Here is a 15,892-nt window from a genome sequence, read left to right as displayed (position 1 = left end):
AGGTTTAAGATCCACCCCCGACCCCTGGCCTCCATCACATTGTTCACAAAGTCCTGCAAATTTTAGCTGCTGGATTTCCCTTCCCCCATCCATCCCCTTCTTGTCATCCTCTCTGCTAGAGTCCAGCCCAGGCCACTCTGTTCTCCCTCCTAGCTACTGCCTCAGCTTCCCCTGACTCTTGCCTCGCTCCAGAGTGCTGCCCCAGAGTGAACTTTCTGAAACATGAAAATGATCATATCTCTCCATTCCCCAAATCCTTCATGGGCAACTTAGTAGGGTGTCCAAACCCCTAGCCTGGCTACAGGCCCTTCTATGATAACAATCTGCTAACTTTCCAAGCACCCACAATATGCCACTTGCATCTGAGGGCACACAGAATGCAAATTAATATCCCAGTCCTGTAAGGCATATATTATTGCCCTCATCTGAACAACAAGGAAGCTGAGGCTTAGAGAGGTCAGTAACTTGACAAGGCCACACAGCTGGTAGGGGAAAGAGGGGGAAGAGTAACAGCCCAGATTCCTAACCACTGCCTGCACTGGCTCCCACCTTTCTTCAGTGGTCAGGGGGTTCTGCTTCTTCATGAGTCACCTTTGGGACTCCTCAGGCTATCTGTCCTCTCTTCCTGGACCCTGGGAGGAAGGCCTCTCAGTGGTTCTCCACGGAGATCCCCTTCTGACCTCCAGGAGCCCCAGAAAATGAAGCGCCTTTCTCCCCTCCTGGGAGGAGAGTGTCAAGGTTTTAGGGGTTTGTGGTCATTTTGGAAGAGCAAGAAGGCTGTTGAGGGGGCAGTAGGGATATATATATATATATATGTTTCTTTTTTTCGCATGGGCAGGCACTGGGAATAGAACCCAGGTCTCCGGCCTGGCAGGCGAGAACTCTGCCAGTGAGCCACTGTGGCCCAAACTACATTAGGGTTATTTGTAATTAGACAGGGTGGGTGCAGAAGGACCCCTGGAGTGTGAGTGTGATTCTGACCTGTGCAGAGCTGGTGAACGCCTGGGCCCTGAGGGCCAGCAGTGAGCAGAGGCACTCTGAGGAGGGAGTATTTTGGGGCATGGGGTGGGGCTGCCTAAACAGGAAGGGAGCGGTGGAAAGGAGGAAGAGGCAAAGAGAGATAAGTCCCATGTGAGCCATTCAAGAAGAATGGTGTGGGGTGTGGGAGGACATGTGAGACCGTCTGCCCAGACCAGGACTGGCCCTGACCACCGACCATCACCTGCCAACTCCCTTCAGGTCTGGGTATAAACTGCAGGTGGTGGAGTGTGAAAAGACTTCCTGAGGAGAGACTTCCATGGGGAAGGCCATGCTTCATTAATGGAAGAAATTTTACTCCACAGGAATCTGGTGCTATTTGTTTTGTTTTTGCTTTTCTTTTAACTACAAGTGGTTAAAGCTTGCTATTTTAAGATGAGGAATAAAAACACTGAGTGGGTACCAGTGTCCGATAGAGTACCAACTGTTTTCCTGACTGCTGGGCTGCTATCTAGCTTCTAAAGCTCCTGCAGTTGTGCGCTTGGCCCCAGCTCCTGAAGGAGCCAGGCCCTGTGAGCCTCCATTTGCCATTCAGCTGCAGCACTGGTGTTTGGGGCTGGCAGTCCTATGGGATTGGCTCTTTGGGCACCTGTCTGTTTAGCAGTTTGTCCCCTTCATGTTGGGTCTGGTGCAGAGGGCTCCAGGTAATCTGTCTGGCATGATGGCAAGACCCCCATGTCCCTCAAAGAATCAGGGTTAGGCAGGGTGCAGGCTTTGGAGTCAGTCAGACTTGTTTCATCTCCTAACTTGGGACCTCAGACAAGGATGCATCAGTTTTCTCATCTGGAGCTCGGGATAAGACTACCTACTTCATAGATTCTGTGACTAACTTGGGCCAAGAGAAGGAAGGAGCAGCCACCAAGATATGCCACACCATGCTCCAGGCAGTTGGGCCTATGGTCCCAGCCCACTCATCCCCAGATGGACCCATAATCCTGGTAGGAGCTGTCCTCACTGGCAAGAGTTGTTCTCACTGTTGCAGGGGAAGCCCTGCTCCCCATCCAGTTCTTGTTCCTGAATTTCACTCTCCTACAGCTCTGGAAGAGGCTATTCCTGCAGGTGCTCAGTGGAGCTGTAAGCCAGCATGATGGAAGAAACACTGACCATTTCTCCCCAAACCAGCCCCTGGGAAGCAACCTGGAGCCTCTTCCCTACCACCCTGCACACTGAGACAGTCACAAGTCCTGTGGAGTCCAGCTTTGAGGCAGAGCTCGAAGTTTCCCCCTGACGCTATCAGCACTGTACAGCCCTGGCTTGGCGCTGTCACTTCCCAGGCCTGGACCATCACCTCCACACTTGGCTGCTTCTCTCCAAACATGATCTAACCACTACTCTTTTCAGTCTAAATATTGTCCCTGATTCCCTATTGCCCCAGGGTCAAAAAAACCTGAACTCTTCAAGGGCAGAAAGGGACATTACTGCATGACCTTAGCCATAATCTGTTCTAGTCTCACCACTTTCCATAGGATGACTCTACAAGCCTTGTTCTTCCATGCCTCTTGACTTCTGCCTGGAATGCCCTCCCTCTATCAGTCAGGCATCTGTTCCACTAATAATGATGATAACAACGATGATGAAACAAACATACCTACTCAGCACTGGGCATGCTCAGAGCATGAGCCCAAGCACCACTTATCAGCTCAGCTTCTCCTCTATAACCTTTAGACTCCTCTATAACCTCGTCACCATTCACTGAATGTGACGAGGCATAGAGAGGTCAGTGACTTGCCCTTAGTCACACATGCTGCAGAACAGAGATTTGTACCCCAAGAGACCTGGGTCCCAAGTCTGTACTCTTAACCACCACGTACACTGTGTGCTTTTCAACATACTTGCTGTTGTCTAGGCCCCGGGAAGACATTAGTGGTAAAACTGACAAGGCCTACCCTCAGAAAGTTTATAGCCCAGCAGAGGTCACACTGGCATTATCAAAAGTGAAGGCCAGGAGTTGAGCCAGGGAAAGGGGTGTGGAGATGTGGATGTGTCCATGGAGGAGAGGAGATGAATCTGTCAAGCTCTGCTCATCTTTTAAGGCCCTACTCAGCATCCGCTCCTCAGTGCTGCCTCCTCTGGGAGACTGTGTCACTCCTTTATGCGCTGTGACAATAATGAATGACAAAATGATCACCATTCACTGAATGTCGATTTTCAGCTTGTATAGGAAGTTCAGTGCCCATCTCTCGTTTTACCCATGATCCCCAACCCCACCCCGGTATGTCTGGGCATCCAATGCACAGAGGTTAGCAACTTGCCTGGTGCCCAGAAGTAGAGAAGTAGGGATTAAAGCCAGGCCTGTGGTGCTCTAGAACCTGCAAGCTCTTCTCTTTACTCTGCCCCATCTAAGGACAGCTTTACCTGCCTGGGGTGGGCTCAGCTCCTGGAGGGCATGGTGGTTTTCTATTCATCACTGCTCCACTAAGGCCTACCCTATGGTAGGATGAGAGTAGAGTTCATTCGGCATTTGCGTAATGACTGACCGAGTCTCCAGCCTGCCTAGCTGCTCTAATTTAATGTCAAGTAACCACTGCCCTGCTGGTAAAAATGGATAATATTTATAGTACTTCACTGATTCTAAGTTCCCTCTGTCTTTTCAACCCTTGAGCACCTCTGATATTGGGATGTTTCTTACAAATGACACCCTGTCAGAATTTAGTGGCCAGTGTTTTTTTGTTTTACATTCCACAGTATCTTAGATCCAATGAAACATGGTTTATAAAGGTAAGGAATTGTTTTCAAGGCCTATGCAACCCTAGCAGACCTATTCCTGCCAAATACTGTGACCAAGTCAAGGGCAGAGTTACAACAGGAGTTAGCTGACAATGACCCTTGTAGGACAAGCCAGAGCAGACTGGTGCAAAGCTCTGAGCAGCCCCATGAGCCCTCCTTTGAGAACCTCCTTTTGTTGACATGGCACCCCAGGAAGGGCTCATGCACAGCAATTTTCTTTTGAGACCTTCAGTTAATGCTGTGCTCTATTATGAAAGTCACCTACTCATTATTGAAGTAACTGACACTTTAGAAAATGTAGAATGTTCAGAAGAAAAAAAATGCCCACAGTTTTCACACTCGAATCAACCACACTTAACCTTCATGAAGATTTCCTTCTGGTCTTTTCTGTTTCCATGCTTAAAAAAACAAATCTGCTTAGTCAGATGGGGGAAGGATTCTTCTGGAAGAATCATTGTGAAGGCTGCCCAACAAGAACCCCAAGTTCAGTTTAAACTTGTATGGGTTGGCAATGGTAGTACTGGGAAAATTAAGTTTGTGAAATGTCATTTGTGGTGAATTTGAGAATTATATAACCAACTTCGGGTGACAATGTGTGGGATACAGCTAGTCAGGAAAAATATGGTAGACTGAGAGATGACTATTATATCCAAGCCCAGTCTGCCATTAAAATGTTTGAGGTAACACTGAGAGTTACTTACAAGAATGTGCCTAACTGGCACAGAGATCTGGTATGAGTTGCTGTGTGGTAACAAAGTGGATATTAAGGACAGGAAAGTTAAAGCAAAATCCATAGTCTTCCACCAAAAGAAGAATCTTCAGTATTATGACATTTCTGCCAAAAGTAACCTAGAAAAGCCCTTCCTTTGGCCAGCTAGAAAACTGATAAGAGGCCCTAACTTGGAGTCTGCTGCCATGCCTGCTCTTACCCCATGGACTGTGACCGTCATGGACCCAGCTTTGGCAGTACAGAATGAACATGACTTAGAGGTTGCTCAGACAATTACTCTGCTGGATGAGGACGATGACCTGTGAGAAAATGAAGCTGGAGCCCAGGTCAGAAGTCTAGTTTTATTTTTCAACTGTCCTGTGATGGTCAATAGTACAGTATTTGCCACTTTATCATATAGCTAAGCAGAACATGTGCTTAATCTTTGGGATGCTGAAGAAGATGAATGGGCTTTGGAGAGAATGTAACCATTAAAAAACCTCCATTTTTTTGATCTGCATATTTAGCTGTTGTGGAATGCAGTTGTTTCCTTTTTGAGTATCAATATTAGGCTACTACAGTCACATCATACACACACACACAAATAAATCTGCATAGTCTTTGTTATTTTTTTAGTGTGTGCTGGAGATTGAACAAAGGCATCTGCAGGACCCAATTCCTGGTCTCGCAGGTGTGAGCCCATTTGTATACAGGACCTCTGAAGATGTTATTAGTTAGGATGCCAAAAATGAATGAGGATAGGCCTTAACCTTAATCCAGTATGACTGAAGTCCTTATAAGCAAAGGTGATTAGACAAAGAAAGAAGCCACAGGCAGAAGCAAGAAACTGGAAGTCAAGAGAACCTGGAAGAGAAAGAAGATGCCAACATGCACATGCTACATGAAGGAAAATCCAAGGAGTCCCAAAGATAGTAGGCCAGCCTGGAGACGTTGACCCCAGGAGAAAGCAAACCTTCTAGCCTGAGAAACCATGAACCAATCAATTCCTGTTGTTAAACCAACCCTTTGTATGGTATTTGTTTCATCAGGTGGGAAACTAAAACAGTTTGTAATATTATTGTGTTATGGTTGGTTTGTTCATTTTTAAATAAGAGTTTTTGTTTTGTCTCTTTTAGAGACATGCTGAAATATTTATGAATGAAACAATATGATGTTTGGAATTAGCTATAATACCCACTTCTCCATTCACCTACCCTGACCCCATCCATCCACTCAAGTATCCTCTCATTCTAACCTCCTTCCACCCCATTTCCATCCATCCATCTACACACACATGCAAGTGCCCCCTTAGCCCACCCACCCAACCACCCTTCTAATTGCCTTCTATATGGCTTCCCATCCATCTGTTCTCCCTCCCACTAGCATTGTCTGAGCAGGTGTGTCCATCTCTATGTCAGGTGCTCCCAAGGAGCTCCTAAAGTAGTAATAGAAAATACCTTGACATTCTGAGTGCAAAATGACAAGTGACATAACTGAGGTTACTCTAGGGTGCTATGGGAGCCAAGAGGAGGGGATGGATAAAGGCTGAGGGATTTGGGAAGGTTCCAATGAGGAGGTGACATCTGAGCTAAGCACAGAAGCCTGAGTTGCCAGGTTGAAGAGCTGGTAGAAGAAAGCATTTGCTGAATAAATGAATCAATGATGTGTGAAGGTTTAGAATCATGAAAGTTGAAGAGAAAAGATGGGTTTGAGGGTCAGTCTCAGGGTTTGAGGAATAGTGACTCTATGAAGAAGAAAAAGCAGTGCTGTGAGGCTGGGTCCAGAAGTCTGAGGGGAGCTGAGGGGCCCAGAGGGAGTGAGGAAACCAGAAGAAAAAGGAGACCAAGAGGAGGGACATTATTCAATGGCTCAGGACAGATTAATCCTCAATGCTGGCCAGAGGGAATCAACCACAAAACTGTACCAAAGTCTACAGTGGTGGATGCCATGTGTAGCCTACCCAACAGAAATTGCTCCCCATTTCTCTTGGCCAGTACCTGGTCCAGAGGTGGGCAAATGACCTAGTTCTCATCAGTAAGGAAGTAAGAGGATATCTGCTGGGGCTGTGGTGGGGAGAGAGGGCTTACCTTTTGGGATTCAGAGACACAGCTTAAGGAGAAGAAAGCTTTTTTACCTGCCTCCTACTCATCTCACCTCCACATTCCACTCCTTTCTTCCTCCCTTTTAGGAGGCTAGAACATGGCATCTGGAGTTTGAGAGTATGAGGTGACAAACTTTGAGGACAAAAAGCAAACATGCCAGACAGGGAAAGAGGCTGGGTGTCTAAAGATACTGCTGGGCTGTCAGATCAACCCTGAAAATAATGACCTCCAGACTTCTTGGTGGGTAAACAAAATGCATTGTTGTGTTGTTTAAGCCTCTGGTAGTTGGGTTTCCTCTTATTTGCAGCTGAGAGCATTCCTGATTTGTATACAGAATTCCAGGTACACTGGCTTTCTCATTGGACTGTTGCACTATAGATAACCACTGCTTGGAATCAGAGTGACACCGGGGAGTCCCTGAAGCTCGGTCCTCTAGGCAGTCATGAGGCTTGGCTGGCTGATCTCTCTACCCCTCCTTATTGCCAGCACAAGGCTCACTGCCCTCCCCTATACCCCTGCCTTCATGCTTCTGTGGTTTTGAATATGCTGTCCTTCTTCCAGGAATGTGTCTCCTCCCCTCCTCCTCAACCTTGACTTATGCATCTAAGCCCAGCTCCATGGTCAGGTCTTCTGGCAAAGTCTGCCCAACCCTGCCAGATGGCTTGCTCTTGCATTCATTAAGCCAACAGCATTTGATATAGGCCATAACTATAAGCTCTGTTTAGTGGAGTTGTTAAAATAACCCTATGGCAGTGATTTCTTGTTCCTATGACTGTCTCTCCCATGAGGTTAGGAGCGCCTCAAGGGTAGAGATTATAGTTTATGAATTCCAAAATTCTCTAAACCAGACAGAACCTGGCTCGTGATAGACCCATCGTACATGTTGGCTGAATGACTGAATGAAGGATATGACCCATGTTCATCAGGACAATAAATCACTATCGCACTTTAATTTAAATGAAATACTTTTACCCTTTGACTCTCATTGATCCCTTGTCAGCTGCTGTCTGGAACTCTCAATCTTTTTTTTCCTATTGACAGTCCTTTGAATGTTTTTTAAAAGTACCATGTCCCTCCTTAATCTTTCCTATAAGCTCACACCTTCCTTTCTGGATGTGATCTCCAGAGCCTTTGACATTCTGATCCCCTTTGGATGCGGGCCAGCTGTCCAGCTGTGATGTCCACCTGGAAAGACACTGTGGGCACTCACCTGCCCCTGCTGGCTACTGTATTTCTATTAACACAGACCATGCCTGCATCAGATTTTTATTAACTGATTTTTATTAACCACACAGAACCCACTCCAATAGTGACAAACACTTCATTGGTTCACAGAATTTAGCTTTCCTAGCCTCCCCTGTAGCTAGATGTGGTCTTATGACCCAGTTGTGGGTAATGAAACATAAGTGGAAGTCTCCTGGAAAGCTCCAGGGAAAGCCTTTGCTCTTCTAATAACAGAGGGAGAGGCAGCTGGTGCTTCCTGCCATGAGGTGACATGCATGATGAAGCCAATTATACTAAACTTGAGGGCACAGAAATTTAGAAATAATTATTATTTAAAAAGTTCATTCTAAATGGGCACTCAAAAAAAAAAAATCTAGCAGGCCTCTTTCTATTCCTAGGGAAAACAATGAGGCGGAAGTTAGGGGCATGTGATCCAGACAGGGACAAATCCCAGTTGAGGTCCTGATTTGAGTATTCCCTAGCAGTGTGACCTAGGGTGAGTTCCTTAACCTCTCTGTGCCTCAGTTCATCCTCTGCAGAGAAGGAATAATGGAAACACTGACCTTCCTGGGTCCTGTAATGAGGAAACAAGAGGATACATTTCAAGAATTCTGTATCTACCTAGCACATGATAAGCACCAAAACAAATGCTATTTACCACAAAAATATGAACCAAAAACAAAGGGTACTCAATTGATGGAGAATTTAAAACACTCCCATAAAATAGATTTTAAATTACATATGTGCAGAAGCTATTCATTTTTCAGCCAGTAAATTGTCCTGAAACCTACTTTCCAAATGAACAATTTTCCCCAGATCAAGTTTGGAAAGTTTCTTAAAGTTGCTGAGCCACCCTTCTTCAAAACGCTGGCTCCTTCACCCAGCCGTTCTTTAACCACAGGCCACAAGAAGAAACCTGAAATATCTTACAGTGGGCGTTACTTCTTGAACCACAATTTTAAAGTTGATCTAACTAACTATAGTAACTAACTGAAGAAAATTTTGCTTAGATGGAGAAGGGTTTTTAAAAACTATAAACTGTATAGGCAAGAAGGGGCAAGATTGAGAAAGCAGAGGCGTGACGTGGCGGGCACAGGGGCGCCTGACACTTTGTTTTCTTTCACTGACTTGTGAATCTAAAAGATATTCTGGACAGCTTGGCGGGTGGGAATGGAGAAGGGGTTTGCACTGCACCAATGCAGACACGTTCAGATTGAACAGTGCACAGTTCTGTCCATCCTTAAACGCTCCTGGTCTCAGCCTCCTGCTGTCTGTCTGTCTCCTCCCTCTCCTCCCTCCTTCCCTCCCTCCAAGGAACAAAGCCCAGTCCTTCCCCTTAGTCTCACACAGTGGCTTCGCTCCACTTCTCAGTGCTGTACAGATTACCAAATTCCCTGGTCACAGAGGCATGGAGCCCCTCGGAGATTTCATCGCTTGCCTGAGGAACACAGCTGGGAACGGGCGGAACTGGGACTGCTCTGGCCTGATTTCAGGTTGCTTAAGACCAAGGGACCCAAATGTGGTACCTGGGATCTTGCTGAGTGGGATCGTGGGCAAACTTAAAAACATTTAAAAATAAAATCTGTAGACTCAAAAAAAAAACCCCACCATTTTAATAGTTATATCTTCATTTTAATGAAGGAACAGCTCCTCAATTCATTATATAGGATGAGTTTAGATTAAAAAATGAGTCAATTGAAGGTAAACACTATGAAGATACTAAAGTTTTCATGAAGGCAGATAAAAATCATAAAGGTGGTGTGAGAAGGATGGAGGTTTGGAAATGTTGGCCTAGATCGAGACTTTTTAGTGAACTGGCAGAGAATTAATGGATCTTGAATCCCCTGCTTCTCACAGGGTGATGGCCCAAAGCTAATTAGAAGGCACCGAGAATTTTTGCTTTTTCTCTAAAACCAGAAGAGCAGAAATCCAGGACTTTACTTTTATTTCTTTGAGCTCAATGGGAGAACAAAACCTATTCACTGGTTTCACCTACAGGGGCAGGCAAAGGCCTAATCCCCAAGTGAGAATCGATTCCACCCCACAGGCTGAAACCTGACCTGTCTGAGAGCACGGCTGTTACCCAGCCAGGGACAGCTCATTCCCTGAGACCCAAAGACCAGCACAAACACTGTGCCGGAGTCAAAACCCCAGGCGGCACCGTGTCCCATGCTGACTTACTCTGTGCCTCAGGAAATGGTGCTCACACAAGGTATAACCATGCACTGGGCCAAATGTTTCACCACTCAGCAACACAATCTCCTCACAGCACAGCAACCCTATCTGATATGTGCTCCTTTCATCCTGATTTAGGAAGAGGAAACAGAAGAACAGACACGTTAAGTAGTTTGCTCATGGTAACAAAGCTGGTGAAGGTTGAACCAGGATTCAAACCATCCAGCTCTGACTCGAGCGCATACCCTCTGATAGCTCACCAGCTCAGGCAAAACTCTCTCTAGACATCATCCCCCGTCATCCTCAAGGCAGAGACTTGGGCTCTAACCTGGCTCCAGCACCAAAGCTTCAGGAAGCGAGGGCTCCCCCGGGCATGCCGCTGGGCAGTGGGATGAAGTCTGACTCAGTGGGCCCAGGGTCCAGATTCCAACTCCTCAGAGTGTTTTAAGAGCCCATTTTGGAGAATACTGTCCTCCACTGTTCTGCCTCTGGCCAGCTGGTCTGATCCAGAGGTCAGCAAACCACTATCCATCACTACTCATGTGCCAAACTCAGCCCTCTTTAAGAATGGTCATTACGTGTTTAAATGGTTGGAAAAAAAATTAAAAAAAAAAAATTTCATGACATGAAATTCAAATTTCGGAGTCATAAATAAAGTTTTATTGGAACACAGCCCTGCCAATACTTTAATATATTGCCTATGTCTACTTTCATGCTATAACAGTAGAGTTGAACAGTTGTGACACATACCATATGGCCTGCAAAGTTAAAGATATTTACTATCTGGCCGTTCATGAAAAACTTTTGCTGAAACACACCCTTGCCTCCCCTCACCTAAAACAAAAATGTTTGCTGACTGCTGGTAGTGTTCACCCTGCCAGCCAAAGCAAGAATCCTCTTTACTGTATCCCTCTTCCTCCGGGCTCTGCCTTCAGAACATGTTCAGAGATAGGGAGTTCACCACCAAACAAGGCAGCCCCGTTCCATCTTTGAAAGGCTCTAGAGACAGCAAATTATGCTGGCATTGAACTCTTTCTACTTGGAACATCACGCTCTGCTTTCTGAGCCTTGTGGGATCAGTTCTATCACTGCTTCACAAAAGCCATCAGTTTCTTTCTTCCTTCTAGTGTCAATCCTTCTTTGTCCCCTTCTGCCACCTCAGTTGTTCTGCACCAATCCTTTGGGAAGTAGAAAGAGAATATATTCCCTCTGAGTTACAGATCAGGGATGGGCAATAGAGAGGGGATGTGATATAGAGTAGAACTGGAGCTGATACCAGGTCTCTTGCCTCCGAAGCCGGTAACCCCTCAACAATATCATTTGAGTATCCAGTTTTGTTTCTAGCTCACCACTCTCTAAACGGCCCAAAGTGGTCTCTCATTTCTCTAAGATTCCTTCCTCTGGGGCTCCCCTGACTTGGTCGTTGTGGATCCAAGGACAGCTCTCCCTGACTTTTTCACCCTTCCTTCCACCCCACAGCTCAGTCCGGCTCTACGCGCCTCCCTCATAAACCCCACCACAATGGGAGTTGGCCCCATGTGATTGCCCACATTTGCATCTTTGTGATTTGCAGCTTACTTTCGTGAGTCAGCTGGATTTCTGACTCAGAGTGCCAGGGGTGAGCTGACCGCCAGAAATGGAAAATGAGTTTCTAGGGCTGCCTTCTGACATGTGTCTAAAACATAGCCAATAAGATCTGGCCTCAGATAATACCTGCAAAAGGTTTTGAAATACTTGAAAGAAGAGAATTATAATATCATTGGTATAACATATCAACACTGCCTAGTACTAACTGTCTGGAATCCTGTCAACCATAGGCTGTGCCCGCCGGAAGTTCCCTGTCAATAGACGTTGATCAGCCAGAGGCAGTGTGGTGAGTTCAGCACAGAACCTGGGCTCTGCAACCAGAGAAACGTGGATCTGGATTTTGACTCTGACTCTGGCTGGCTGTGAAACCTTGGAAAGTGATACCTTCCCACAGACTTACTTTTGATGAAATGGGAAAAAATAGCAAAACCCCATCAGGTCATTGTGAAGGTTAGAAAAGATAGTATCCAGCACTAGCATAATACCTGGCACATTGTATTTGCTCAAATCTACTCCTACTATGTACCAGGCACCATGCTAGGTGTTGGGGGTCCAGATAAAGTGCAGTCACTGCTCTCAAGAAGTCTAGTCTAGCTGAGGAGACAGATATATGCACAACCACTGAGAGAGTGGGGTAGTGACTATATGTGAGTAAGGAAGGTAGAAATAATAATGATGATGACGGTGATAGCAAGAGCTATTATTTACCACTTAGCTGCAATGTGCCAGGTACTCTACAGGGATTATCTCACTCCATTCTCACAACCATCCCATGAAGTGTCATCATCATGTTCTGCAAGGGAGGAAGCTCAGGCTCAGATCCTAAATTCGCATGGTAAGGGCACCCAAGGAGTTAGGATGACGATGGGAGCACAAAAAAGCAATGACTGCATCTGAAGTGGTCAGGGAAGGCCTGAGCTTCAGTGGTTGCACCTGAAGGGGTGAAGGAGGAGGTGATGATGTCCCATGCCTTGAAGGATGAGCCTGAACTCCTCAGTAGGGAATGGAGGAGCAGGTATTTCAGGCAGAGAGGACCAGCAAGCATAAAGGCAATGAGTGTGGGTGGACAAGAACTATGAGTCTGGTCATATACCAGTCACACTCATCCCTGATTAGCATTATCATAGAATCAATCCACAGTGCTCAGAGATGCCACCCTGAAGGTGCTCTGCTGTCAGCCAACAAGGTGATGGGAGTCAGCAGGCTACACTTATTTCTGTAGTGAAGAAGGGCCAGGTTTACATAAATGCAAGCAGTTAATATCAGGTCCAACATCCATAATCAAAGCCCGTTGCTGATACCTTCACTACTTTATCTAAAAGAATATGGAATCCTGAGACCACTAACTCAAATTGCAGATATTCTTCATTTAATTCTATTTTTGGAGCCACTTCAGCTTTATTTTAACATTTAAAGGCTCTGGAGAGTTAGTTTTGGCTCTACTATCAATTCACTGGGGTCTTGGTTGAGTCATAGTCTCTACCTCCACCTCTTTGGGCCCCTGTCTCCTTATGTGTAAAAAAAATGAAGGAATTGAGCTAGAACGGAGGTTTTCAATAAGTAGTTCCTAACCCAGAGGCATCACTATTACCTAGAAACTGGTTAGAAATACAATTCCAGGGCTCTACCCCAGAAACTTGGGGCTGGGGGGTAGGTGGCATGCTCAGGAGTCTGTGCTTTAACAAGCCCTCCAGAGGACTCTGAAGATACTCACTGGGTTAGAAGATTCTGGAGGTAAGGACCCTTTCAGTAGTAAAATTCGGCTTGCACCTTAAGGCATTATGATTTAATAGGATCCTCTTTCCATAGAAGTATTTCTTGCCCAAGACAGGCAACCTTTCAGGGTAAGCCGAGAAGCTAAGTTTTCTTCTAACAGTTAAAGCCCAGAGCCTAAATGAATTTTTCCAGAAAGGCTCAGGAGTAAGTGCCTGACTTCGAAGGTCAGATTTTTTTTTTCTTAAAATACAGAGTCTCAAAGTTTTCATGGGAAAAAGCAGTGGTGTACATAGTTGAAGAAATAAAGATGAGAGGACAGCTCTTTTCAGTTTCAAAACAATGACTCATTGTGGAGGGTGTGTTGGGAAGAGGGCAGTGGTCCTCTGAGAAGGACCTGGTCCAGGAGCTTCCTGGTTTGTAAACTGACTGCCACCTTCCTCTTGGAAAGGACTGATTACAAAATTTCAGAAGAGCCACAAACCGCCACAGGGGCAATTACAAAACAGAGCTAGGCTGACCGACTTCAGTGAGGCTTGGCTTCAAGACAGCACGAATGGAAAGAATGTCTTGTCTAAAACGTGTAATTTTCCCAGGCTGGATTTAAGGCTAACAGTCATCAGTAAGATGAAGACTTCACAGTACTGGCTGTCTTTTCTTCATGCAAGAAGGGGGCACGCCCAGACTGTCACCTGGAGAAGTGTTAGCTACTTGGGCATTGGCCCGTGGTTCCTGCTGATGGTTCCATCTGTGCCCTGGAATGAGTATCTAGGAGACAGACTGCCCAGGAATTTCCATAACGATGCTTGTATCTCAATAACAATGATAAGTATAATAACTTCCTCATATATCCCTGGTCATGTGCCAGGCACTTTCTAAGTACTTTATGTTTACTACCGAATTTAATCTTCACAACAACCCAATGGAGTTAAGTACTATCATTATCCTTATATTACAGGTGAGGAAACCTGGGCACAGAGAGGTTACATCACAGAAATAGCAAGTCTCCGTCAATAGGGTATAAAGAACTATGAACAAGCAGCCAGGAGTCAGGCCAGAGTGCCTCAGCTGTCCCATTTAATGCGAAATGAGGGAGGCTGAATCAGGTGGTTTCTAAGATCACTTTCAGGTCAGAGATTCTGTGACTCCAAGAGAATAGATCTGACGCCAGTTTGTGAAAGGAACCAGAGCAAACACGTCCTGAAACCTTTGACTTTCAGGCCGGCCCTCCCTATCGAGACGGTTTCACTGTGCCTGGAAATGTGTCAGTCTCTGAGTCTGACGGCGCTCGGACCCCGGGAGGTTGCGGGACTGCCCGTTCCCCCACTCCCCGGAAGCCGCCAGCCCAGACCTGGAGCCCTCGCCTCTCCGGTCCTGCGAGAACGAACTCCTATAGACCTTCTCAGATATCCGTGTCGGAAGAGTCGGGAAAGCCCTTGTACATGGCAAGAGTCCAGGCGGCTGGGCCCAGGCTGCGGAGGCCACGGACGGAAACCGTCGCGGGGCCCAAGGAATGCAAAACGACATAGCCCCTTTAACCTCGAAAACTTCCTATCTAGATTAGGGACCCCCAGCCAGTGCAAATTGGTCGAGCCGTGGCCGCACAAGCCCGCCCTCTCTTTATACTGGCTGCTGTAAGCATCCATCACAAGCCGAGGCTTCTTAATGAACCATGGCCTTTGTCAATCAAGGGTGGGCGGGAGCCTGGGAGGACGGAGGTCAGTCAGAGACACGCCAGCCTCGTTGGTCTCCCTGCCTCCCTCTAGTCTCTGGGGACCTGGCGGTGCCTCAGGGGAATAAGCCCCGGTGCGGAGCACCGGGACAGGACGGTGCACGTCTCTCCGGACTCACCGATGCGCTGTCCCACCGGAGAGCTGAATGGGTTCCCCAGGAGAAAATCCATTGCCGCGGCAGCCGCTGCGATCAACCCAGGGAATCAGCTGACAGCAACTGCCAGCGCTGCCGACCCGTCACGTGACGCGCCGGACAGCCCTCCAGGAGGCGCCAAGTGGGGGCGGAGCACAAAGGCCCCGCCCCTGACGTGCGAAGTTGGGGCGCTCCAGGCGATGACCTAACTGCGGCTTTGAGCTAGGGGCACGCAAGAGTGGGCGTCTTAAAGCCACACCCTTAAACTTCTTTTAAAGGTTTTACATGGGGGTTCGTGGTTTATTCATCTCACATTACACTTTTGGAAAACTGGGTCCCATAACTGGGAAGTGACTTGGTTGAAGTTACACAGCAAGTTGACTACAGCCTTAGTGTCTTAGTCTTCAGCCCTGTAACCTGACAACACACCCAGCACTGCGGCCGACATCCTTTGGTCTCTCCGTCTTGATGCGACTTTTCCTATTTGATGTTAAAGTCTGTCTGCTCCAAGATGCACTCTGCTGCAGCCCAAATAGGAGGGAAGGGTCAGGAGTCTGTGATCTCTTGGGAATAAAGTCTAACTCAATGTATTAGAATAGAGAGTAGCAGAAAGCAAACTCATCTAGTCGGGATTGAAGCCATTAGTTTACAGTGTGATCCAAAAAACTTCCTTTTCTCCTCTGTATGTTGGAATTAGATCAAGGATGCAACTTCTTTTGAGGAGTCACAGGCTTCTTTGAACGTTTGAAGA

General features: G+C 46.7%; 1 protein-coding gene and 1 pseudogene across 5 annotated transcripts in view; one reads left to right on the top strand and one right to left on the bottom strand.

Annotated features, from left to right (window-relative positions):
* The window catches only part of TOM1 (target of myb1 membrane trafficking protein), a 53,335-nt gene extending 38,056 nt beyond the window's left edge, over positions 1-15,279 (bottom strand). For 3 of the 5 annotated variants that reach the window (XM_077168660.1, XM_077168662.1, XM_077168663.1), the window contains exon 1: positions 15,127-15,278. In XM_077168660.1, coding sequence (XP_077024775.1) covers positions 15,127-15,178 — 52 coding nt within the window. In that variant the 5' untranslated portion in view covers positions 15,179-15,278. Of the gene's footprint in view, positions 1-15,126 lie in introns of all 5 variants that reach the window. The other 2 variants (XM_077168661.1, XM_077168665.1) reach the window with 2 other exon arrangements.
* LOC143690907 (GTP-binding nuclear protein Ran pseudogene) lies at positions 4,437-4,800 on the top strand (annotated as a pseudogene).
* Positions 15,280-15,892: the final 613 nt, after the last annotated feature.

The sequence above is a fragment of the Tamandua tetradactyla genome, chromosome 7, assembly GCF_023851605.1.
Source record: "Tamandua tetradactyla isolate mTamTet1 chromosome 7, mTamTet1.pri, whole genome shotgun sequence".
Taxonomy (NCBI): domain Eukaryota; kingdom Metazoa; phylum Chordata; class Mammalia; order Pilosa; family Myrmecophagidae; genus Tamandua; species Tamandua tetradactyla.
This window is presented reverse-complemented; position numbering and strand designations above follow the sequence as displayed.